This window comes from Ammospiza nelsoni, chromosome 22 (assembly GCF_027579445.1).
Source record: "Ammospiza nelsoni isolate bAmmNel1 chromosome 22, bAmmNel1.pri, whole genome shotgun sequence".
Lineage (NCBI taxonomy): Eukaryota > Metazoa > Chordata > Aves > Passeriformes > Passerellidae > Ammospiza > Ammospiza nelsoni.
The window spans coordinates 8,398,980-8,422,360 of record NC_080654.1 but is presented as its reverse complement, the minus strand read 5'-3'; the positions used below and the strand labels follow the sequence as shown (position 1 = coordinate 8,422,360).

General features: G+C 49.5%; 2 protein-coding genes across 2 annotated transcripts; both read left to right on the top strand.

Annotated features, from left to right (window-relative positions):
• Positions 1 to 11,851: 11,851 nt before the first annotated feature.
• LOC132082857 (thrombopoietin receptor-like) lies at positions 11,852 to 14,065 on the top strand. The gene is made up of 8 exons (XM_059487271.1): positions 11,852 to 12,065; positions 12,228 to 12,357; positions 12,615 to 12,787; positions 12,888 to 13,033; positions 13,176 to 13,335; positions 13,502 to 13,589; positions 13,708 to 13,799; positions 13,881 to 14,065. The coding sequence occupies exons 1-8, from the start codon at positions 11,852 to 11,854 to the stop codon at positions 14,063 to 14,065; spliced, it is 1,188 nt and encodes a 395-aa protein (XP_059343254.1).
• A 114-nt stretch (positions 14,066 to 14,179) lies between these two features.
• On the top strand, positions 14,180 to 20,132 carry LOC132082856 (cell division cycle protein 20 homolog). Its single transcript, XM_059487270.1, has 7 exons — positions 14,180 to 14,345; positions 14,452 to 14,883; positions 15,430 to 15,575; positions 16,207 to 16,303; positions 17,224 to 17,352; positions 19,919 to 19,929; positions 20,046 to 20,132. The coding sequence occupies exons 1-7, from the start codon at positions 14,180 to 14,182 to the stop codon at positions 20,130 to 20,132; spliced, it is 1,068 nt and encodes a 355-aa protein (XP_059343253.1).
• Positions 20,133 to 23,381: the final 3,249 nt, after the last annotated feature.

Here is a 23,381-nt window from a genome sequence, read left to right as displayed (position 1 = left end):
AAAAGAAAAAAAATCTTTCCCACAGTCAAAGCCATCAAATGGCATAGCATGCCATCAAGGGCAGGGATATGCACCAAAGATTCCTCTATTGGTCCCCATTGAAATCGCAAGATTCCTTTTCGATTTTGCCAGTAGGAAACCACAGTTTTCTTCAAGAAGAAGTTTGGAACTCACTGAGCCACAGATAACAGCATTCTAGAAATCTGCAGAACAGGTTTAGAAAGACTGAATATTTTGGCTAAAGACCCCTGAAATATTTCTAGAAAGTCTGAAGTTAACGAAAAATGGATGTTGGTATCCTTCAGTGATGAACATTAGCCAACACTTTGGCTTTGTGTTGTGCACCTGAGGCCAAACAAAAGTGTTGGACTGGCTGATCTGAGCTCTTTTGATCTCAGTAAAGAATCCTTCAAGCCACAGGAAAAAGGTGGCAATGCTCCTTTTTGCTGGCCAACCCAAGGTTTCCCAGTACAGCCATTTGCCCAGGCAGCCCAGAGCAGTGGTCACAGTGCCAAGGCTGACAGAGCTCAAGAAGAGTTTGGACAATGCTCTCAAGCACATGGAGTGACTCTTGGGGTCACTGCACATGGCCAGGAGATGGACTCGATGACCCTGATGGGCCCTTCCAACTCAGCATATTCCATGATTCTATGACCCTTATTCACACCGTGAGGTAACTTCATGTTCCCTTTAGTTTCCACTCTTGCGTGGTTTCACCTTTACAGCCAGACACAAAACGGTTTTCCTGTTTTGGGAGGTGAAATGAAGATCATTACTTGTGTCCTTGTGGCAGTCCTGAGCAAGCTTCCCTGCCACGTGTGGCAGCCTCTCAGCCCTGGGGGTGCCTGCGAGCTGGGTGACTCCAATTCTCTCCACCAGGGACAGGAGGAGTTGGGCCGCACACTCGCGCACCGGGGCGGGGCGGCTGCTGGGGAGGAGAGAGCAAACCCTGCGCACAGGGACAAGGAGCAGCGGCAGCGCCGGCCTTGGCCAGAGCTGCTCCCTGCCCTTGCTGGGGGAAGGAGCCTGGGCTCTCCCTGCACCTTCAGACACCTGCACAAGGCTCTGTCCTCAGCTAAACACAAAGGTAGCATTGCACACTAGGCCTGCCTGCACGGAAGAGGGAGGAATTCAGTCTCCCTGCACTGTCTGATACTCAGTTTCTTTCACAGTATTTACTCGGAGAAAGATTAAAGTAATACATGACATATGCATAATTTAGCAATTAAGGACAATTGATGCTGACCCATCAGAGGGCACCCAGTACACAGAGCTACAGCAGGACTGAAGCTCTTTCCACCCATTTATCCCCAAATCTGCAGACCTTTGGAAAATAACAAATGCAGGGAAAACACGTGGTGGGCTGTGAAGTTGCAGAATATCCAGCAATGCAGCCTGTTTCTTCTGTGGGGCTTGGCAATGGATCCATCTGAATGTTTTACCCTATTGCAAAGCTGAGGAAAGGGTGGCAGGCAGTTTAGCCAGGCTGTCCTGTTCTAGAGAGTGTCTCTTGGGAACTATCAGGCCCAGCACCAACATTCAAGGCAGCATTTGCTTCAACTGTGCCATGGCTGTCAGCCTGTGGAGGTGCCTGTAAAGTGATTCATCTTCTCAAGGCTAACATGAAACATCAGTTTGCATAGAAAGTAGAGTTCTAAGGCCAGGACAGTCATACAAGACTCCTTTGGCAGGAGCTGCACCTGCTGTGAAATACCAAACACTGCTCACAGCTGCAATTGCAATTGCCCCTCTGCCCACAAAAGCACAAGGCTCTATCCTTGGCCTTTGCAGGCACTTTCCCTTCCCCATCAGTCACCACATCTAGGAAAATATGACAGACTGGGAGAACTGCAGGAAGCAGCAGGAAGCTGAGTCAGAGGAGCTTTAGTTTGGATATCAGGAAAAAGGGTTTTTCACCCAGAGGGTGGTTGGGCACTGGAACAGGCTCCCCAGGGCAGTGGTCACAGCACCAAGCCTGACAGGGCTGAAGGAGCATTTGGACAGCAATCTCAGGCACTTGGTGTGACCCTTGGGCTGTTCTGGGCAAGGCCAGGAGCTGGACTCCATGGTCCTGATGGGCCCCTTCCAGCTCCCCATATTCTACACTTCTGTGATTCTGAGAACTGATGGGCTGCAGGAGGGCAGAAATAGGTGACGAGAGGACAGAAGTGAGGTTGGTTGGAGAATCAAGTCACTGAGTTCATAGAAGATGCAGGATACAGGACCCTTCCCTCCAACCATTCCCATTCTCTGTCTCATCCCTTCTCCCTGCCACACACACAAAGGTGAAGAATATCACTAAAAGAAGAAGAACCTACTTGACTCCCATGTCCATGAGAGCAGTCATTGCTTGTGCAGGAGTCACATTCTCCACCAGGATCCCCAGGGTCTGACTGGTTGCTTTCTGAACAAATTCTGGGGAGATGGACACCATCTGGAGAAGGACCCGAGCACCCTCATCCACCTCAGAGTCCATGTCCTTCTTCAAGGTCACAGAGAGCTCTCCCAGAGTGACAATGGCAGAGCAGGACACCTTGGAACGGAGGTTGGTCACCTGGGGAAGCCATGAGGGGAAACATAAGAATCATCTTGGAAAGAAAACCAGTTGCCTTCAGGAGAAGTCCCAGGAAATGACAACACATCACACTGTGTCCAGGGGAACATACAAGTACAGGAAGAGCTGGAGAGCACAAGCACAGAAAGGCACTTACTCTGGCACCAATTTCTGGCCTCAGACCTGCTCACTGTGGGCCTAAAATAAAAATTCCACTCAGTGTTCTACTTAACACTTCTAAAATGTCCACAGCTTTCATTTTAGGCCCTTTTACTAGAAAATTAAAGCAAGGGCTGCTTTCAAATCATCAAGGCACAAGTCATAAAGATAAAAGAGTCAGGTGCTCCTGTTCCAAAAAGCAACACCAGCAGTTGAAGCACTCAGCCAGGAAACAGAAAACACAGGCTCAGGTCTACAGAATAATTTGCAGTGTTGAATTACAGCTTGGGCAGAGACTGGGACTCTGGGAAATAACATCATTAGCGTTTCAGTTTCTGCATTTGCACTCAAAGATGAGTGTCAGATACCCGACCTGGCAGTAAATACAGCTGCATGTGCCCACAGATCCTACAGATAGCTGACAGAAATTGGAAATCTCAGGTCTAAAACCAGAAATGAAGGCAGACCCTGAGCACACATGGAGATGAAAAAGTGTTGCCCGATTTATAGATGACACAAAACTCGGATAAGTTTTGTGGGTGCTTTATTAAGGGCCCGGGGATCTGGGGTCTCACGTCCCAAAATCCGAGCCCCCAAATTCACGTGTGGGTGCTTCCCTCTTATACATGCGATTCATAACAAAGTCTCCAAGAAACAGTTTCTCCGTTCCCCTTGCCTGGTCACAGACCCCTTGTGATACATTCTTTGGTTCACAAACAAGATCATTAATCCTCTGCTTATCTTATTCTAAGAGCATTGTATGCTGCCTCCAGACACGTTAGCATTCTTACTTTCCTGCACTAGTTTAATCCCTAAGACTACCTGCTAGGTTACACACACAAAACTCAACACACTTTTCAACAGCTACAAAACTACTTTTTAACAAACCAGTTCACACACAACTCACTTTAATTAAATATTTTGCTAAATTTCATTTCTTTTCCAACATTTCCCCCCTTTTGAGCATCCTTCAGTCCTGCTGCAAGGATGCTCAATCAACAGTAACATCTTCATAACGAGGTGGGGAGTGTTCCTCATTCTGCCGCCCGCGGGTCATCGCCTTCAGCAACCGGAGAGATCGCCTCTTTTCCTTTTCGATCACACCTACTAAGAGGCATCTATATACAATCCATATAGTCACTAGAAATACTAAAAACATTAGTACATATTGTATAGCAGACATAATCCAGCCAGACAGGTGAAGCCCCAAAGAATCAAATACTGCTCCTATCCAATTATGCTGTGCTTCCTTTTCAATTTCCTTGGTTTTTGTTTCCAGTTCTGCCAGTTGAGAAATATCTTTCTCAACTTCAAGTGTAACATTTGGAATGTGTACACAGCAATGATCTATTCTCCTACTCAGGTAACCACAAACTCCATGCTCTTTTAACAGTAGCAAATCCAATGCCATTCTGTTTTGTAGGGTCATTCTTGATGTAGCTTGCAATTGCAAATTTAGATCTTTAAATCCCTTCTTAGTAGCTGCTGCCAACCTTTCTGTCTGTCCTAACAAATTGTTGAGCATTTCCCTGTTTCGATATGTCGCTACCGGAGGGAATAATGACTCCAATATCCATCCAAATTGCACTCCTGAGCCAGGTTCATGCCACTGCTCCTCTAGGGATTCTTCCCTCTTTCTGAGTCCTTTCCTTTGGATCAATCTATTCTGTTTCCAGTATGGACACAATGTGGGAACCCCTAGGGTGATTTGTGTTACTGATCCATCTAGAGGTAAATGTGTGGTCCACTGTCCGTGTCCCAACACCCAGACTAAATTTCCAGGGCTATGCACAGTAGTAGATCTGCAATCTATAGGTCCATCCATGGATTCTCTGCTAACCGTGTGATCATACCCCCTACACTCGCATCCCCACTTTAATGCCATTTTCACCGGTACCAATCCAATTCGGTCTTCCGGTGTATCACATGTAAAAACCTCAGTACAATTCCAATCCTCTTTCTGCGGTCTGAACTCTGGGGAAGATGTAGACGTGAGAAGGGCCCTATAATGTGACTGATTCTTTAGTCCTGACCATTGGATGCACCATTGTACTTCCCCAAGGTAATTATAGTGTTCCAAAACACTAGGTCCCCATAATGTCTTCCAACTATTCCAGGTGTCAAAATTCTGTGTGACATTCTGACAACTCATCTCATTTCGTTGGGATTTCGTTCTTATTCGTACTGTATTGCATGGCTCATCTATTGGGGTTGCAATTAAACACCTCCTGGTATTTTGAATCCAACCATAATGATTGGATTTCTTTTCACATTCCTCTCTAGTCATAGCCCGAATGGTCATACACAAATCTCTCCATACATCTACTGGTTTGGGAACTGACTGGCAGGACCATGAAACATTCTTGAATGTTTCAGGCATTTTGGTTACTGGTATTATTCCCCAGGGAATTGGTTCACCTGCAGCCTGTGGTAATGGCAGGCAAGCTGTTATTTTAGTCACATTCTGCATGATCCCAAAATCTCTGATTAATCCTACCACTAAGTTTTCCTGCTCAGTATTGCGTTCTATTGTATCATTAACCTCTCGTCTACTCCTTCTACCGTGTCTCTGTAAGGATAACATCATTCTGTCATGCCTCCACCATGCATTTCCTATTCTAGGATTAGTGACACTCGACCACCCACAACCTTTGCCTTCCTTCTCCCACCAACTGGTCCCGTCCTCTATTCTGTCCCAGGTCAGTTCCCTATTTTGCTTCTACCATTTGACCCAAAGGTTCCTTTGATATCTTGATCTTACTAGGAAGGAACAATTTATTCTGAGAGGTGGCCCATCTCACATGTCCACTGCCATTGATACTGGATTAACCTTTATGTTTTCAGCACGATCCCCTGTCCATGGCAAAACCCTCATACTCACTCTTTTGTAATCAAAACTATCCCGTATTTTGACCAAGCATGTATATTCTCCCGTATCGTTTGTGGTTACCTTGGTAAGATTCAGTACCGTGTTTCCTTGTTGTTTATCCTGATCCCAACCGACTCCTATCTTGCCTCGGCTTCTTTCAGCCCCCCGTTGCCATATTGCAATAACTTCACCGGCCTCAACTTTCTGGCTGTCAAAGATAACACAAGTTAATTGAACATCCATCCCTTCCATGACTGTAACCTTTGTTTCTTCAACCTGTACTAGAGTAGACCCTTGAACGGGTAATAGTCTCATGATCACTAGCAGTAATATAATTAAGAAGGCGGCTTTGCGCGGAAGATCATCCGGGTTGGAGACACTATCTGGGTTTCCCACTGGAACGGTGCCTTCTTTACCCTGGTGTAATGGATCCAAGCATCCATCCCCTGGACCTTCACCGCCGTGTAGGTCGTCATCATCACCTGGTGGGGTCCGCTCCATGATTCCCGTAGCGGATCCGTGATCCACTTCTTGACGTACACCTGGTCCCCAGGCTGGATGTCGTGGACAGAATTCTCCAGCGTGAGCGGTCTATTTCACTGTAACGTATTTCTTAAAGAATTCTATTAAGTGACATAACATACTCTGCAATCGCCTGGTCCCCACTCACATGTACCTCCCCTTTTAATACAGTTGCATGATATGGTTTGCCATATAATATCTCATATGGACTTACGCCTACCTTTTCCCTTGGTTTAATTTGAATCCTGAGTAGGGCCAAAGGCAAAGCTTGAGGCCAGTGCAGTTTAGCTTCCTGGCAAATCTTTTTGATTTGTCCTTTCAGGGTTTGATTCATCCTTTCCACCTGCCCACTAGACTGAGGTCTCCAGGGGGTATGCAAAGTCCAGGTTATATCTAACATTCGTGCTAATTCCTGCACTACCCCGGCTATAAAATGCGGACCCCTATCTGATGACAATCCTAAAGGTACTCCAAATCTTGGTATTATTTCTTTTAACAAGGTTTTTACCACCTCCTTAGCCTGATTAGTTCTACATGGAAAAGCTTCCGGCCACCCTGAGAATGTACATACGTACACTAACAAGTATCTGTATCCCTGTGCCCTAGGCAATTCAGAAAAATCAACTTGCCAGTAATCTCCTGGTTGTGGCCCGACTTGCAACTTTCCCATTTGTATTTGTCTCCTAACTACTGGATTATTTTTCAAACATACCGGGCACATTGCATTAACTCTTTTTGCCATTGTTAACATCTGATTAGAGATTATCTCATTCTTCAAAAATTTTACCAATACCTCTGCCCCCCAATGACATTTGTTATGTTCTGATTCCAAAATAAATTTCATTATGCGGGTAGGTACCACTATTTGTCCCATTGGTGTAACGTACCACCCAAGTTGATTCTTCTGTGCCCCTAGCAAGTTTATTAGTTTTCCATCTTCTATTGAATATTTGGGCTCCTGATTCAGGTATGGGGTAGCCGGATTTGTTCTTACCGGTACCAATGCCATTTGAGTCCATACTTCCCGTGTCACTTGCGTGCTGTAACATCAGCAAATCGATTTCCTCTGTAAACGTCTCCTTCCGCAGTCTGATGTCCTCTAACATGCATTATTGCAACTGCTTTGGGACTGTGTATCGCATCCAGTAGCTGTAGCACTTCTTCCCGGTGCTTGATGTTGGTTCCCTGTGAATTCAAAAGCCCCCTTTCCTTCCATAATGCCCCATGTACATGAACCACACCAAAGGCATATTTAGAATCTGTCCAGATATTAACCCTTTTGTCCTTGCTCAAATACAGGGCTCTGGTGAGTCCAATTACCTCTGCCTTCTGGGCCGAAGTTCCAGGTAACAAAGCCCTTGCCTCTATTACCTGATCCAATGTTACCACTGCATACCCGGCATAGCGAGTCCCATTCTCGACAAAACTGGATCCATCAGTGTATAGTTCCCATTCAGGTTCTTCCAATGGTTCATCCTTTAGGTCGGGTCTGCGAATCCAGTTGTTTAGAGAAGTATCCCACTGGCCTCTTCCAGGATCCCACCTTCTGGGTGAGGACCCCCAATGCCAGTTTTTGCCTCTCATTCACGTACAACTGGAATTCCTTGGTCAGGTCAGGGAGTCCTAGGGCTGGGGCCTCCTTTAGTGCCTGCTTCAATTCCTGGAAGGCCTTCTTTTGCTGTGTCGTCCACTCCAACCGATGCTGCTTCAAGGCCTCATATAGTGGCTTGGCTAGGAGACCGAAATTCATGATCCACAGTCGACACCATCCCACCATTCCTAGACAAGATCTCAATTCCTGATGGTTACGAGGCAAAGGAATAGCACATATTGCCTCTATTCGGTTTACTCCCAAATGTCTCTGCCCTTGTGTGATCTCACAACCGAGGTAAATAACGCTATTTTTGACCAATTGAGCTTTTTCCTTAGAAACCCGATACCCTGCTTGGCCAAGCATGTTGAGTAATTTAATTGTTAATTCCACGCACATTTCCCTTTCCTTAGTAGCCAGAAAAATGTCGTCCACGTACTGCAGGACTACATACAAGGATGGGGATATTGTTACCTGGGTTATCTTCCATTCCTCCAGCTCCTTGGCCAGTTGGTTTCCAAAAATAGTAGGGGAGCATTTAAATCCCTGTGGGAGTCTCGTCCACATAAGCTGCTTCTTTCTCCCAAAATCAGGACTCTCCCACTCAAAGGCAAAATATTTCCTACTCTCTACTGCCAGTGGGATGCAGAAGAAGGCATCTTTAAGGTCAATCACTGAGAACCATTTAAACTCCTCCGATACAGATGTTAACAAGGTATAAGGACTAGCAACAACTGGATGTATGTCTTTCACTATTTCATTAATAGCCCTTAAGTCCTGTACCAAACGGTACTTACCATTAGGTTTCTTTACTGGAAAAATTGGAGTATTATACTCCGATTCACATTCCTGTAATATTCCTTGAGCCAAAAATTGTTTAATTAACGGGGCTACTCCCCTCCTTGCCTCAAGCTTCAAGGGGTATTGCTTTATCCTCACTGGTCGGGCCCCTTCCTTTAGCTCCACCTTTACTGGCTGCACAGCTTTAGATTTTCCGGGGACCCCTGACTCCCATACCCAGGGTACTACAGCCTGCTCAATTTCTTCTGGAATAGGAGAGGCATCCACTTCCTTGATTACAAAAATGCCTGCTATTTGTTCCTCAGGTATTTCCAATTTCACCCTTCCCCCTTCAAATATTATTTTCGCATTAAGTCGGGACAACAGGTCTCTGCCAAGAAGGGGTGTGGGGCAGTTTGGCATATACAAAAATTGGTGATCCAATTCCTTCCCCCCAAACCTAAGATTTAAAGGTTGTAAAAATGGTTGTTCCTCTAGCTTCCCTGTTGCCCCCACCACCTGTACCGTTGTGTCACTCAAAGGTCCCAATTGTCTATTGAGTACAGAATAAGTAGCTCCAGTGTCTACCATAAATTCTTGATCCTTTCCATCTATTTCTAAAACTACCCTTAAATCCTTTTCTAGTCAGCTTTGATTCTGATAGTTTCCCAAAACTAGTGCTTGAGCGACTTCTGCTGGTCCTCCTGTGAATCCTCCCACAGGAGCATTCCCCATTGGACCTGTCCTTAATCCCATGTTTCCCATGCCCATACCTCCTCTAACCGGGCATTCATTTTTCCAGTGTCCCAATTGTCGGCAAAACGCACACTGGTTTGGATCCAACCTCCCCATGTTAGGTGCAAACCCAAATCCTCCCCGACCTCTTGGCAACCCCCCTCTGTCCACGATTAGTTCCTCCCCGACCTCGACCCCTAATGGGTCTTCCTCCTGCCCCTGTCTGTTGCATTACAGCCAGAATACTAGCTTGTTGTCTTTTTGCAGTTTCTTTTTCCCTGTTGTTATATACCTTCCACGCTACCTCCAGCATTTTATCCAAACTTCTAGTATCCTCTCCTTCCAGCTTTAGTAACTTTTTCCTAATATCCTCTTGTGATTGCCCCCATAAACAACAAGGCCAATTGAAGTTTTCCTGATTGATCCTCTACATCTAAATTAGTAAACTTCCGACCCATGTCTTTTAATCGTTCTAAAAAGGCAGACGGAGACTCATTCTTGTCCTGCTTGACCGAATACAACTTAGACCAGTTCATAGTCTTAGGTATTCCTGTCCTAATTCCTTCCACCAACAATTCCTGATATCGTTTTACAGCCCTTATTCCTCCCGTAGAGTTTGGGTCCCACTTAGGTTCCTCACTTGGTACCAATTCATCAACTGTCTCATTTAGTTGTCTCAACCGAATCTCCTCACGAGCCTTTTCTCTAGTGGCTCTAATAACCATTTCCTTTTCCGTGGAATCCATTATAGTATCTAATAATACCTGTAAATCATTCCAGTCCGGATTCTGAGTCTTTATTACCATTTTAACCACCCTTGCCACCCTTTCAGGATCCTCCCGATAACTCCCCGCTGATTGCTTCCATATTACCAAATCCCCAGGGGAGAAAGGCACCTTTATAAGTATCCTTTCTCCCTGTGGTCCCACAGCTTCCCTTAACGGCGCAATTAACTGTGGCCCCTTCTGCCCCTTCCTTCCCTTGTGAGTCCGCCCTGCTAACAGAGTTCCTTTAACACTCTCATTCTTTTCTAAATCACCACCATCACTATCACTCTCACTAGATCCCGTTTTTATAGCTATATCCGCAGAGGGAGCAGGGGGCACATTAGGAGCAACCGGAACCCTCGGAGGTGCTATACAATAAGACAAATCTTCCTTGACTGAAGGATACAAATTACGCTCCTTTCTTTCTTTACATCCCACACACTCCCTTTCATCATTCACTTCTAAAACAAAAATACCGCATTCCTTTTGCCATTCCTCTTTCCGATATAAAACGAAAAACAAATCCAAATATGGTATTTCATCCCATTTCTCATTTCTCCTTAAAAATTGCATCAAAGATTCCATTATCCCCAATTCCAGTGTACCATTCACCGGCCATCCCACTTCCCCAATCTCATATTCAGGCCACCAATGATTACAATAATCTATCATTTTGCTTTTATCCAATTCTTGATAATACCCCTCACTTTTCCACCGTTTCAATATACAACCTAATGGTGTATTTCCAGGTATTTTACCATTGGCTTGCACTAAGGTTTTAAAAGTTTTAAAAGACATCATATGACAACCTTTAATTCCACTATTAATCCCAATAAACCAATATACCTTAAACCAATATACCTTCTCGCCGTCCTTCCCTAAAACAAACAGGAGGTGAGTTCCAGCCCTGCGTCCTTAGACGTCTTATGGCCGGAGCCTAGGCTTTTTTACCAACCACCAAATCCAAATCCAATTATCACCTTTTTCCAATATAAAGCACCTTCGGGCTCACCTTGGCAATTGTCCAACAGGCACGGGGTGTCGGGTACGACCGATTACTCCCCGAGAAGTGCTCGGTGCCGGCTTGGAGTGGATTGGGAACCGCCCCAGCGGCCCTTGGAGTCCTGCCGCGGTCGCCAGAAAACTGTTGCCCGATTGATAGATGACACAAAACTCGGATAAGTTTTGTGGGTGCTTTATTAAGGGCCCGGGGAACTGGGGGACTCACGTCCCAAAATCCGAGCCCCCAAATTCACGTGTGGGCGCTTCCCTCTTATACATGCGGTTCCTAACAAAGTCTCCAAGAAACAGTTTCCCCGTTCCCCTTGCCTGGTCACAGACCCCTTGTGATACATTCCTTGGTTCACAAACAAGATCATTAATCCTCTGCTTATCTTATTCTAAGAGCATTGTATGCTGCCTCCAGACACGTTAGCATTCTTACTTTCCTGCACTAGTTTAATTATTTATTAAATCCCTAAGACTACCTGCTAGGTTACACACACAAAACTCAACACACTTTTCAACGGCTACAAAACTACTTTTTAACAAACCAGTTCACACACAACTCACTATAATTAAATATTTTGCTAAATTTCATTTCTTTTCCAGCACAAGCACATACCTACTCTACACACCGTGTATGAAGTATAGGGGACAATTCAGAACAATGTTCTCACCTCGCTGGTAACTGCCAAGCAAACCTGACGGAGGCTTCAAAGCAGGACCTCTGAATGGGACCCAGCCAGGTGTTGGATGGTGAAGAGTCCCTTCTCGTTCAGCTCCCTGAAAGGCAGAAGATTGATTTTTCTCTCCCCCAAGGCAGCACCCTCTGAAATGAGCAGCACTGGGACAGGTCCTTGGAGGTGTCAGGGATGGGCAGGGGCCTTTGGAGCCTGCAGTTGCTCCTCAGCTTGGCCCCTCTCCTGCAGAGGCTGGTCCAGGCCAACACTTGGGTGGTGCTCTGGGGCCTGGAGCCAGGGGTGAGGCACCACATCCAGCTGTGCAGCAAGCCCGACGGTACCTCCATGGACGGCGTCTGGGGGCCCTGGTCACAGGCTCTGGCTGCAGAGACCCCCCACTCCTCCGGTGAGCAGCCATCCCCTCTGCAGGGTGCTGGCAGCAACAGCAGGGAGGCACCCACGCCTGGGGCTGCTGGGGTGGGGGTCCTGCTGTAGCAAGGTGTAACTCCCAAGTTTTGGGGGGCCAAGGGGAAGCAGCCCCCTCCCTGTCCTGGCTCTCCCTGCCCAGGAGACATCGGGCTGTGCTGCAGAACCCCTTACCTGCGGCACGAGCGCTGCGAGTGGAGCTGGGACCCTGCAGAGCCCCACAGCTCCCACCAGCTCCTCTACCGGCCACCTCCGAGCGGGGCTGGCACAAGGTAAGGGGCATGGCAGGCAGGTGGCACCCATGCAGGCACATCCCAGAGACCACTGGTCCTGCTGTGTCCCAATATCCCACACTGGGCCCCTTGCCCATGCCCTGCTCTGTCCTGCCCTTCCACCACCAATCTCATACCCCCTCACCACATTGCACCTCCAACTACAAGCAGTAGTAGCTTTCCTGGGGAAGAGCAGGAGGAATGCTGGCTGTGGGTTTGCTTTGGTGAGACTGACTGGCTCCCCACTCCTCCCACAGGGAAGATGCATGGCAACAGTGCGAGGAGGTAAGCAGGGGGGCACAGGGCACCTATGCCTGCACTTTCCAGCCCAAGGCTGGCAGTGCCATCTCTGTCCTGGTGAATGTCACCAGGACCCACATGCTGCCCACACTCAGCTACTTCAAGGAGCCCTTTTGGCTGCACCAGGCTGGTGAGTCCCAGTGCCACCGCAGCCCCTGCTTGTCTCACAGGGGACACAGTGTCCCATGTCCCGTTTCACAGGAGCGACGAATGCCTATCCCCAACACCAGCAATGCTCACAGATGCCCCACAGCTTGTGCAGGCAACAGTGTCGCAGGGCCGGCTGAGCGTGCAGTGGCTGCCGCCCCTGGAGCTGCCTGCAGAGCAGCTGGACTACCAGGTCCGCTATGCCATGGAGAAAAGCCATGACTGGAAGGCAAGGCCTGCCCAGGGAAGCCCGAGCAGCGCTGCCCTCCTCCGCTGCTGACACACGGCAGGCGCGGGCTCGGGCCAAGCGGGACCCGCCCCTTGGTGCCAGCCCACAGCAGCCATGCCTCCGGCTCGGCTCTGCCCCGCAGGTCCTGCAGGTTCCGCGATCAGCGAGGAAAGAGGTCCTGGACCTGCGGCCAGGCTCCCGCTACCCCGCGCAGGTGCGGGTCCAGCCCAGCGGGCCGTGGTACCGGGGCAGCTGGAGCGCCGGGACCAAACCCGTTGTGGTTGATGCCGTGGCCGATGCGGGTAAGGGGCAGGGCTGGAGGCTGCGGCCGCAGAAGCCTCACGGCTGAGGGCAAGAGGCAGACAGTGCTGGAAATGGGGAGGGGGGCACGGGGCAGGGGGCTGCGAGGGGCTCAGAGATGGTGGCTCTGGGAAAGGCTACAGTTCCGGCATTCCTCCGCCGATGCAGGCTGGCTCAGCCCCAGTGTTACGGTGGTGCCGCTGCTCTTCTCAGCAGCGCTCCTGGGGCTGTGTTGCACCTTCCCCTCCCTCTACAGGTAAGGGCTGTGCCGGGGGCAGGCGGGGGGGTCCAGCACCAAGCCTGGGCAACTTGCATGGGGCATTAGGGCACCTCAAGTCTGAGGGTAAATTCGATGCCCCTTCCTGCGTACCCAGCAACATGAAGCCGAAACTCCGGCCGCCCGTTCCTGAGCTGCACCGTGCTCTGGGCAGCTTCCTCCAGGAAAGCAGCAAGCACGGCCAGGCCAGTGGGTGGGCAGGGCGACTCAGCTGCTCCCAGGGGCAGCTCGAAGGGCAGCCCCTACCCCGTCCACTCCATGTCGCCCCAGGCCATGCCTTCGAAAAGCAGCCGCCAGAGGAGACCGTCCTGCCCTGCCTGCTGGAGGTGCTGCCCGGCCCGCCGCCGGAGCACTCTGGGAGCCGCCTGTCCAGCACCGACATGGCCAACCAGTCCTACCTGCTCATGAGCGGCTGGGAGCCGCGGGCAGCCACGACCGCCCCCACCCCGCCATAAACTCCTGTTCCCCCCGAGCCCCCGCCTGGTCCCTCCTGCGGCGCCGCGCCCCCGGTGCGGATCGCCCCGCCTTAGCAAGACCTGGTCCCGCCTCCGGTCCCGCCCCCTCACTTCATGCGCGGAGCGCTCCGCCCCGTCCCGCGGCTCAGCCAATCGCGTTGCGTCGCGCGGCCGTCGCCGGGCAGTGCGCGGCCGGTGGGTGTGAAGCGGCCCAGCGGGGCCCCGTCCGCCCGCCGTTTGAAATGCTGCGGGGCGGCCGAGCGGCGGCGGCGCCGCGGAGGTGAGCGTGCCACAGGGCCGGAGAGGCGGCCTGCAGGCGCAGTCCCGAGCGGGGAGGCTGTGGTGAGGCGGGCAGGGGAAGGGAGAATGTCGCTTATCGGAGGGAGCCCCAAAGAGCGGCTGGAAGAGGTGCCGGCTGAGCAAGGACCCCCGAGGAGCGGAGGGAGGGAGGGCGTATCGGCTGACGGAGTGTCCCGAGGAGCGGCTGGGGAGAGTGGGGGTGTGCGTTGGCGGGCAGGAGCGGCCGCAGCGCTTGCACGGTCCGGTGGTGGGGAGGCCGGCGGGGCTGTCGGAGCAGGCTCAGCCCGGCCGCTGGGCACGGCTAACCCCGCCCGCCCGCAGGACCACGGCGCAGTTCCTGTTGGAGGCGGACCTGCACGGGCTGCTGAAGCTGGACACGCTGATCCCGACCGCGCCGCCTGCGCCATGGCAGCGCAAGGCCAAGGAGAGCGGCCCCGGGCCCAGCCCCGTCGGCGTGTGGCCCGTGAAGCCGGGCAATCGCTCCCACAGCTCCAGCAAGACGCCGTCCACGACAGCCGGTGAGCGCCGGCCACCGGCGGCAGAGGTTGAGCGCGGGAGCCTCGCCCAGGCTGCTTGTCCGTAGCCATGGGGCTCTGGGCTCCCTGCCACGCTGCCCTACCGGCTGCTGCTCAGGCAGGAGGAGGTGGGCTGTGCTCCTGACAGCCACCCACCTCCTTGCCAGCATGAGGGGCAGAGCTCTGAGCACTGGGGCTGGCGAGCTGCTGTTCGCCCAGCTGAGCCTTGCTGGCACAGCTGTATGCTAGGACGAGTGTGGGCGGGACTGTCAGCTGACAGCTTTACATCCTGTGAGCGCTTTTGTATCTTCCCCTTATCTCTGGACTCTGGCATTGTTGCACTAGACCCAAGGAGTTGCACCACACTGTCCCTAACCAACTTGGTGGCAGGGAGGAAAATATAAGTTAGTTGTGACTGTGTGGCGTGAGACGTCAGAGTCCTACTTGTCTGGTGGGTGTGATGTGGAAGAGTGTTGGGTTTGCTCCCGTGAAAGCTCTAATGCAGGCTTTTAAATAGCTGTAAGACAATCTTTTCATATGTGAATGCAGGTAAATCTGGATCCAAAATTCAAAGCTACCCCACAAAGGCCGGGGGGGATCGCTACATTCCCAAACGCAGCACCATGCAGATGGAGATGGCAAATTTCCTCCTAAGCAAAGAGAATGACCCTGCTGCGGATTCCCCTACCAAGAAGGTGAGCATGTTGCTAAGTTACAATTGCTTCAACAACCGCTACTCCTTCCTGCCCCTTTACAGAGCAGTGAACAAGAGGTTCTATCAAGTGGGCAGACGGGACTGACAAGTCCCAGCCATCACTACTTGCAGCTCTGGGCTTCAGGAGCCTAGGATGAGACTGAAGCTGTAGAGACTGCCATGCACTCGAAGCCTATGCTGCTTCTGGTAGCAAAATTTGGCTTTTGACTAATGAGGCTTTAAAATGTAGCAGGCAACACAAACACAAAGCTGTGAGCCTATGCAAAGTGAAACTGCTGGTGGTAGCTATTCTAGGACAATGTCTCCACAGGGAACACTTCTGGAATGTTTTACACTGTCTTCTGAAATCTGTTTGTGAAGCATTTGGTCGCTTTGTGGCTGTGGCTTTTCCCACTGGCAATGACACTGAATTTGCCATTGTGTGAAAATGTGAGCAGGACGATGTATGACAGTCTGAGGAAAAAGTGCTTTGACCTGCCTCTGTGTGACTGACCCTTGCAGCACAGGCAAACATCTTCAGATTCTAAGAGAAGGGGACTTAGGTGTCTGTTTAAATTGCAGTGTGGGAATTGTTTTAAATGCATTGCACTGAGGGTGATTTGTCTCTGTAGGAGCAACAGAAAGCCTGGGCAGTGAATCTGAATGGTTTTGATGTAGAAGAGGCAAAAATCCTCCACCTCAGAGGAAAACCACAGAATGCTCCAGAAGGTGTGATACAGGCTCTGTGTGAGCTGAATCAGCAGGGGAGATCAGGTCTGGGGAACAGCAACACAGAGGCTCTGTGTGTGGTCACAGGAGAAATCAACTGGTTTCTGAGAGCTGTACAGGCTGGAGTCTCCTTTCTTAAGGTTCCTGAGGTCGAGGGAGGGCATACCAGTTACAGTGAATTTATTTAGGAGAGTTGCTATGACTGCCAGTTGGTCACCTGTTACAGGGCTTGCAAGGGTCTTCAGGGTGGCGAGAGAGACGAGAATCTTGACCTCATGTTCAGAAGGCTGGATTTATAATTTTATGATATATATTACATTATTACTATACTAAAAGAAATAGAAGGAAAGTTCTCAGAAGCTAGCTAAGCTAAGAATAGAGAAAGAATGAATAAACAAAGGGCTGTGTCTAAGCAGAGAGCAAGACCTAGCTCTGCCTTGAGTGGTCAGTAAATCCAAACATCCACCCGAGACCAATCACACATCCACCCGTTGCATTCCCCAGCAGCAGATAACCATTGTTTACCTTTTGTTGCTGAGGCCACAGCTTCTCAGAAGGGGAAAAATCCTAAAGAAAGGGTTTTTATGAAAAGATGTCAGTGAACGTTCACCTATACTGCAGGTTCCAAACCTTCATGAAGTCTGTAAGAGCATCAAACCCTCTTCTGTGCACTTTCTAGCTTAAACTGCAACTAAATATATTGGGATTCAAAAACCCAAGTGTTTGTCAAATTTGTTTCCATGAATGAGGAAATTGTAGCTCACCCCTGTTCAGCAGTTCATACTGCCAGTGATTTTAGTGCACTGCAGGCTTGTGAGTGTTTCTCTTAGGACTTCATTTTCACTCCAAGGGATTCCTAGTTGGGTGAGCAGCTGGGAGGAAACTAACTCAGGTTAACAAATCTGTTCCCCTGCACACAGGCTGTCAGAATAAGCTGAAAGTGCTCTACAGTCAGAAAATGGCACCTGGATCCAGCAGGAAGAATAGCAGAAATATTCCCTCAAAGCCAGAACGGGTCTTGGATGCACCAGAGATGTTCAACGACTACTGTAAGTCGGCTACAGGGTTGAGTGCTGGGCATCCAGAACATTCTGCACTGGATTGCTGTTCCTAGGACAGTGTAACTGGGCTATCTGTATTATTTGGTGTACCCAGGCTAGCACAGACCCCTTCTGGAGTGTCCCTGTGTGGCCTTAGCGGGACAGTGGTCTAGGGCACAGTGTAGATGCCTTGGAGCAGGGTACCTGGCCCCAGCAGCTGGGCATAGTGACACTCAGAAGGCTGCCCCTCACCTGCACGTGTGTGTGTGCACATGTGCACCCACACCTGCTGCAGCAGCACGGGTGAAGGGCAGGGCTCTCTAGCCAAGCATGGTGTGACCTGCATTGCTCTTTCAAATTGTAGAACTGAATCTCATAGACTGGAGCTCCCAGAACTTCCTGGCAGTGGCTCTGGACAGCACTGCTACACAGCGCTCTCATACCAGGACCTCAGTGCTGCCTCACCTGAGGATTTAGAGCTGCCTCCCGGCCTTTCCAGGCTAAGTGCAGGTGCTCAGGACTCTGAGGTTTCCTAGCTTCTTGGGAGAAGGTGTTTGCTTCATCTGGACTTCTTGGGGTTTCACTGGAGGAGCCAGGCACAGGCAAATTTCATCTCCACTGTGAGCTCTTCATTCTGCTTGTTCCCATGAAGCTCAAATGCCAACCTGAGCTCATCATTCCTCTGGTTCCCGTAGACCATCACAGCCCTTCCATGGCCTCTCCAGACAGGAGCAGCTGCACATCTTCAGAGCAGCAGTTGCCAGCCCGCATCCCATCAGGGAGGGAAAGAGTTTCTACCCTTGCTTTCCAAGCAGGTTCTGGTTAATGACCCTTTAAAGTGTTTTCCTGCAGTGCTGTATCATGGGTAGATCTCAAGTGAGAATCAGGTAGAAAGGGTCAAGTCGCCTAGGAAGGGGGACCTTGAGAACAGAAAGATTCTCTGCCTGCTTTTCCTGGCCTTGCTGCAGATTTGGAGGGTGTTCTGGGCATTTTGCAGACAGCCTCTCTGTAGGGGTACAAGGGCAAGGTGGAAGATATTGCCTAACAAGTGGTCAGTGTTAGGTGCACTCTCCCCTTTCTTTGAATGAAGCCAAACTAGGACTCTGATAGGATATTGCAGATGTTTAAGACTGTCTGCCCTGCAAATCAAGCCGTGCCATTTGACGCTGGCAGGGGCTATGTAGAAATCCCGAGCGGGCCAGGGCTGCTGAGGAACGCGCCTCGAGCTGTTTGTTTTCCAGCATCACTCTCATTACGTGGTTATGACAATGGGAAGATGCCAGCAGCTCACATCCCAGGCAGCAGACCAGGAACTTAATGTTAAAACTTACTTTAAAAGTTTTTTGACCAATCACACAAAGCAAAAGCATATTGACAGTAGTTGGATCCAATCACTATAAGCACAGGTACCTTTGGTTAAAACAGTGCTTGTTTATTTTGAAGACAATACCTACCAGTAAGCCTTAAAACACAATGCAGTGAGCTGCATTATTAAGCTTCAACCTTCCCAATATCTTGCTAGATAAACTTTTCTGTAGCTTGGAGATTTATTCTAGACCAGCGTTAATACACAGACCATTGTTCTATTTGTCCTTGCTTTTCTGCAGTTTAAATAATTTTTCTGCTGACCTATCTGACGGCTGCTGCTTGGCTCTAATCACAGTTCTGCTGTATCTGAGACCTGCCTTTGCAGCTTTCCCAAAACTCTCTAATTTTGTGGATTCCCTCAGAGGACTCAGTGTCAGAGCCTCTGGAGAAGTGTGGAGGGCAGGGCTCAGGCAGGCTGTGCCAGTGCAGGATTTGAACTCAAGGCACCAGGAAGCACCAAGGCTGCAGACAGGAACTCAAGCCTTCTCATCTCCCTCCCTGCCAGAGGCAGGCTCAGAGCAGCCATCTCACCCCTCTCTAAACCAGTGGGGGCTCTGTCCTTACCAGGCTCCTCGGGCTCCTGGGGATTGTTCCCACAGCTCTCGGTGCCAGGCAAAGCTCCCTCTGCTGCAGCTCTGTCCACAGGCTCCCCTCCTGAGGACTCAGGGGCAACATTAATATTCCCCTTGAAAGAGAAACAGAAAGGAAGAAACCCTTCTCACCACTTAGACAAAACACCTGGTCCAACAACTCCATGGCTCACACACTTAATCCCTTGTTCCTAACAAGAACTCTGGGCCCCAAAGCCCTTCAACAGTCAGAAAAAATTGACTTCTCAAACACAGTCCAAAAGCTGTCAAAGCTGACAGTGACAGTGTTGAACATGAGGGTGACACTGAACACATGGAATGGCTGCTAAGGAAATCAGTTGCTGCTCTGTTCTGTAAGGTTGCATGTCTGACAGCACTAACATCAGTCCTCATGTCACTAATTGCAATGGAAGTAGCACTGTCTTCTTTCTTCAGCCAACACCCCAATCGGTGTCATGGTTTCAATGCCTCACCCAAGGCAAGTTGATGTAGAAATAAATTCAATGTACCTCATTTTGCAGGGTCCTAGGGTCTGAAATTGCTATTACAGTTTTCTTTATAATGATGGGCAAATCTTTTTTCTCTGTGTTTTCTCTTGATGGCTTTTTTAACGTTAGGTGCTATCACAGTGAGTTGTCTGATGCTACATGGGCCACCTTTAATTTTTGAGGGAATGTCCTGCCAGGCTCTGTCTCCACAAATGAGCCAATATTCTGTTGCTAATTGATGTGGGGACTCATCTAGGTCATCTACTCGTCAGCAGTTTCACCCTTAGGGGGCACTGGGGTACTGCAATTGCACCACAAACTGGAGTATCTGTCCTCAGGATGATGGGGAGTAACATTCAACTGTGGATCTCCCTGGTACTGAAACTCAGCACAAAATTCCATCACCAATGAACCAAGAATTCCAATTCTTGAGGTTCAGAAAGTGCTTTAAGAAGATCAGGGGCCCAGTGATGTCAGCTGGTTATGGGATTGGTCTCGTTGGCAGCCTCACACCAATATTTGTCATGATTGGGTATTGGCTGCTCCTTGGCTGGCACAGGCACACCGACCAGACGTGTTGCAAAGGATTTGTCTGGGCTGAAATGGGTCAAACACACGGTGTCTGAGCCTGCTGACTTGGCTAAAGCAAGGCAAACCTTCGTTTTTGGTTGATCTACAGGCATGTATGCATGCAAAAGCAAGCAAGCAAAACCAACAAGTTCCAGTATATCATATGATCAAGCTCCATGTTCCTGTTCAGCTGTTTTTTGGCAAAAGCTTCCCCATCTATTTCAGTTCTCAAGCAAATCTTTTAGCGCTTGTTCAGGGACTGGCCAACTATAGGGCACTAAACTGTCCCTCTAACCTTCAATTTTTACAAATTTGGATATCTTAGAATTCTTTGGAACACAATGGACACCACGCTTTTGCTGAAAGAGCTCTATGATACAAACCATTTTCCCAGTCCAAAAATCAGCATCAAACTCCAGAATTGTAGCTTTCACAGGTTGAACGGGGAACGTCTGGCATGCACCGTAGCTTCTCCGTGCGGCTCACGTCTGCGTGCTCATTTCCCTGCTGGTGGAATTGTCGGTGTGCTCTTGTGTATGAGACGGTTTCACATCCTTCACCAGGACCCACTTAGGTCCGGCACCTGTGCAAATACAAGCATACCCTTTGCCCCAAGTGATTAGTGGATTAGCGTTCCTGCCGCGGTCAGCAAATGAGGTGTGGAATAGAACTCCCCACAGTTAAAGGTAGGAGGTGGTGTGTTAATTACAGCCAGGCACACGAGGAGTTGTCTCCTAAAGACATGCGTGAAGAACCACTGGCTCTCTCTCTCATCTCTACTCATCTAAAATATCTTACACATTCATATAAATCCCAAAAAACCTAACACATATTCATTAGATAACACTGCCTACCCTCCTTTGAATTAAAATGTATTATAATTGAGTCCAAAGTTCCTTCACATTTCTGCAGTCTTTCACTTCAAATGGGTTGGTGGATTTTAAAGTGGGGAATGGTCTCCTTCTGATGAAGGCCAAGATGTCTTCCTCAATTTGACCTCTTTCCTTATGATCTGTTGGCAGGCTTTCACACCCCTTGGCTATAGTTGTAGTTTCGGGGCCCAGGTGCAGGCTACGGTCCTCTTCTTTGTCACAAAGAAATCCGCATCCCATCCCGCTTCTTTAAACATAGTAAAGACAGGCAAGTGACATATTACCCTAGCCTTAACTACCTTATCTGATAAAAATTAATTATCCCTTCTTATTTCTACTCTTCTTGCTATACTCTTTCCCCCTAACTAAATCTTGCTAAAATTTTAACTCTTCCAGTTCTTTTAAATCCTGGATTCATGGCCTCATCTCACACACCAGCCATGGGTGAGCCGATGCTGTAACTGGGAAATTCCACTCCTGAGCAGGAGATCCCAGGCCTGGTTCTGAGCTGGAAGGGTGAGAAGGATGAGATGCACGTGGTTTTGCTCCAGGGGATGTCCTGAAAGTGCACTGCCCACCTGCCCCTGCTGCCGAGCACCACGCTCCACCTCCTTCTCCTGCTCAGCAGATTTTTAGGAATCCAGGGCTTGGTATGTATTATTTGCTACTGCAACAAATAGAAAGAATTTGCTTTGCAAGCCCAGTTTTGTCCTGGCTTATTTTCTGCATGGGCCTCCTCCTGAACCTGGGGCAATGACCAGTAGGGACCTACAGGACACTCCTGTTCTCTTGTCAGTAAATTTGGAGAAGTGATTTAAGTATCAAGAAGTCAATAAGTATCAATCAATAAATGAAATCATTTGGGGGAATATTTAGCCTGTGAGTTTCAGCAAAGTATTGAATATGTCTTAGATCCATGGATACAAACTAGTAAGTGAGATTGCTGGGTGTGCACGTGTTAGGGAAGTGATTCCCCACACACCCAGTGCTGAGATCAAGGATTGCCTCTCTTCTAACCCTGAGCTGGCAGCAGGAATTGGGCCTTGCTTGGTAACGTTCATTTTGAAGACTTCTGTTGAGCAGGTAAGAATGGTGAAAATGTAATCTTTTCCAGCTGTTTTCCTTTGGTTTACCTGTTTGAGGGTTAAAATTGTGTGCTGCAGGTGTGCTGGGTGTGTGCAGAGCAGTGCAGCCCCAGAAACCCCTTGGCTTGCCCACAGGTTGTCATGCCTTGTTGCCAGGTGTGCCCAGCTGTGGCAGGAGAAGGAGCCCGCAGCGCAGTGGGCACCGTGCCCTGCCCAGCCGGGGCTCTCTGGCACAGAGCAGCAGCAGCGCCAGCACCGTTCAGCCCGCTCCTGCCTTGGCTTCCCCTGGCACACAGAAGCCTCTGGAAATCAGCGCCGCCAGTGGCGTTCCCAGCTGGGAGCAGCTGCTGCTGGCGGGCAGATGCTGCCAGTTCCACTGCTGCCAAAGGGGAAGAGAGGCAGAGATGTACCCGCACCGGAGCCCTGGGCATGTCCAATAAAGGTGCAAATATGTGGGGAGATTTGTTAGGAAGCATTTCAGCTGTGATGCCAACAGTGGCTTCTCTCCTGGTTCTGTGTGTTCTGGACAAGTAATGCAATGGTTGGCTCTGACAATTAAGAAGCAGATGTTATGTGGATGTTCACATGAGTAGTGATTATATTGTAATATATCCTCCCATAGTCCTCTTTCCCGTCCCCCTTGTAACAGCCTGGGCAGTCAGGGCATTTGGGGAGGGCTGGCTTGTGACCAGCAGGCAGGGTGTAACAACACCTGACCTCCAGTCGGGATGCAGGAAAGTAATCTCCACCCATGGGCAGCAGAGAAAGAGTTGACTGGCAAAACTTTTGGAGGGGCTGAGGGTATAAAAGGCAGAGCATCCTTTTTGCAGATGAGCACATGGCTGCTAGTCACAGAGACTCCCAATGATGCGACTTTTCCTTATTCAGTCCTTTGTTAAGGTTTACTAAACCTTTAAAATTTTAAAAGTGAGAGTCATTTCTCACACGTGCAAAGCTGTGGGCCATTATCTTGGTCTGGTTTCCTTTGCTTGTGTCCCATCTGAGTGCTCAGTTGGGGTACAGGCTGTAGGTGCTTGGGGCACTCCTGGAGTTCCTCTTGGATCC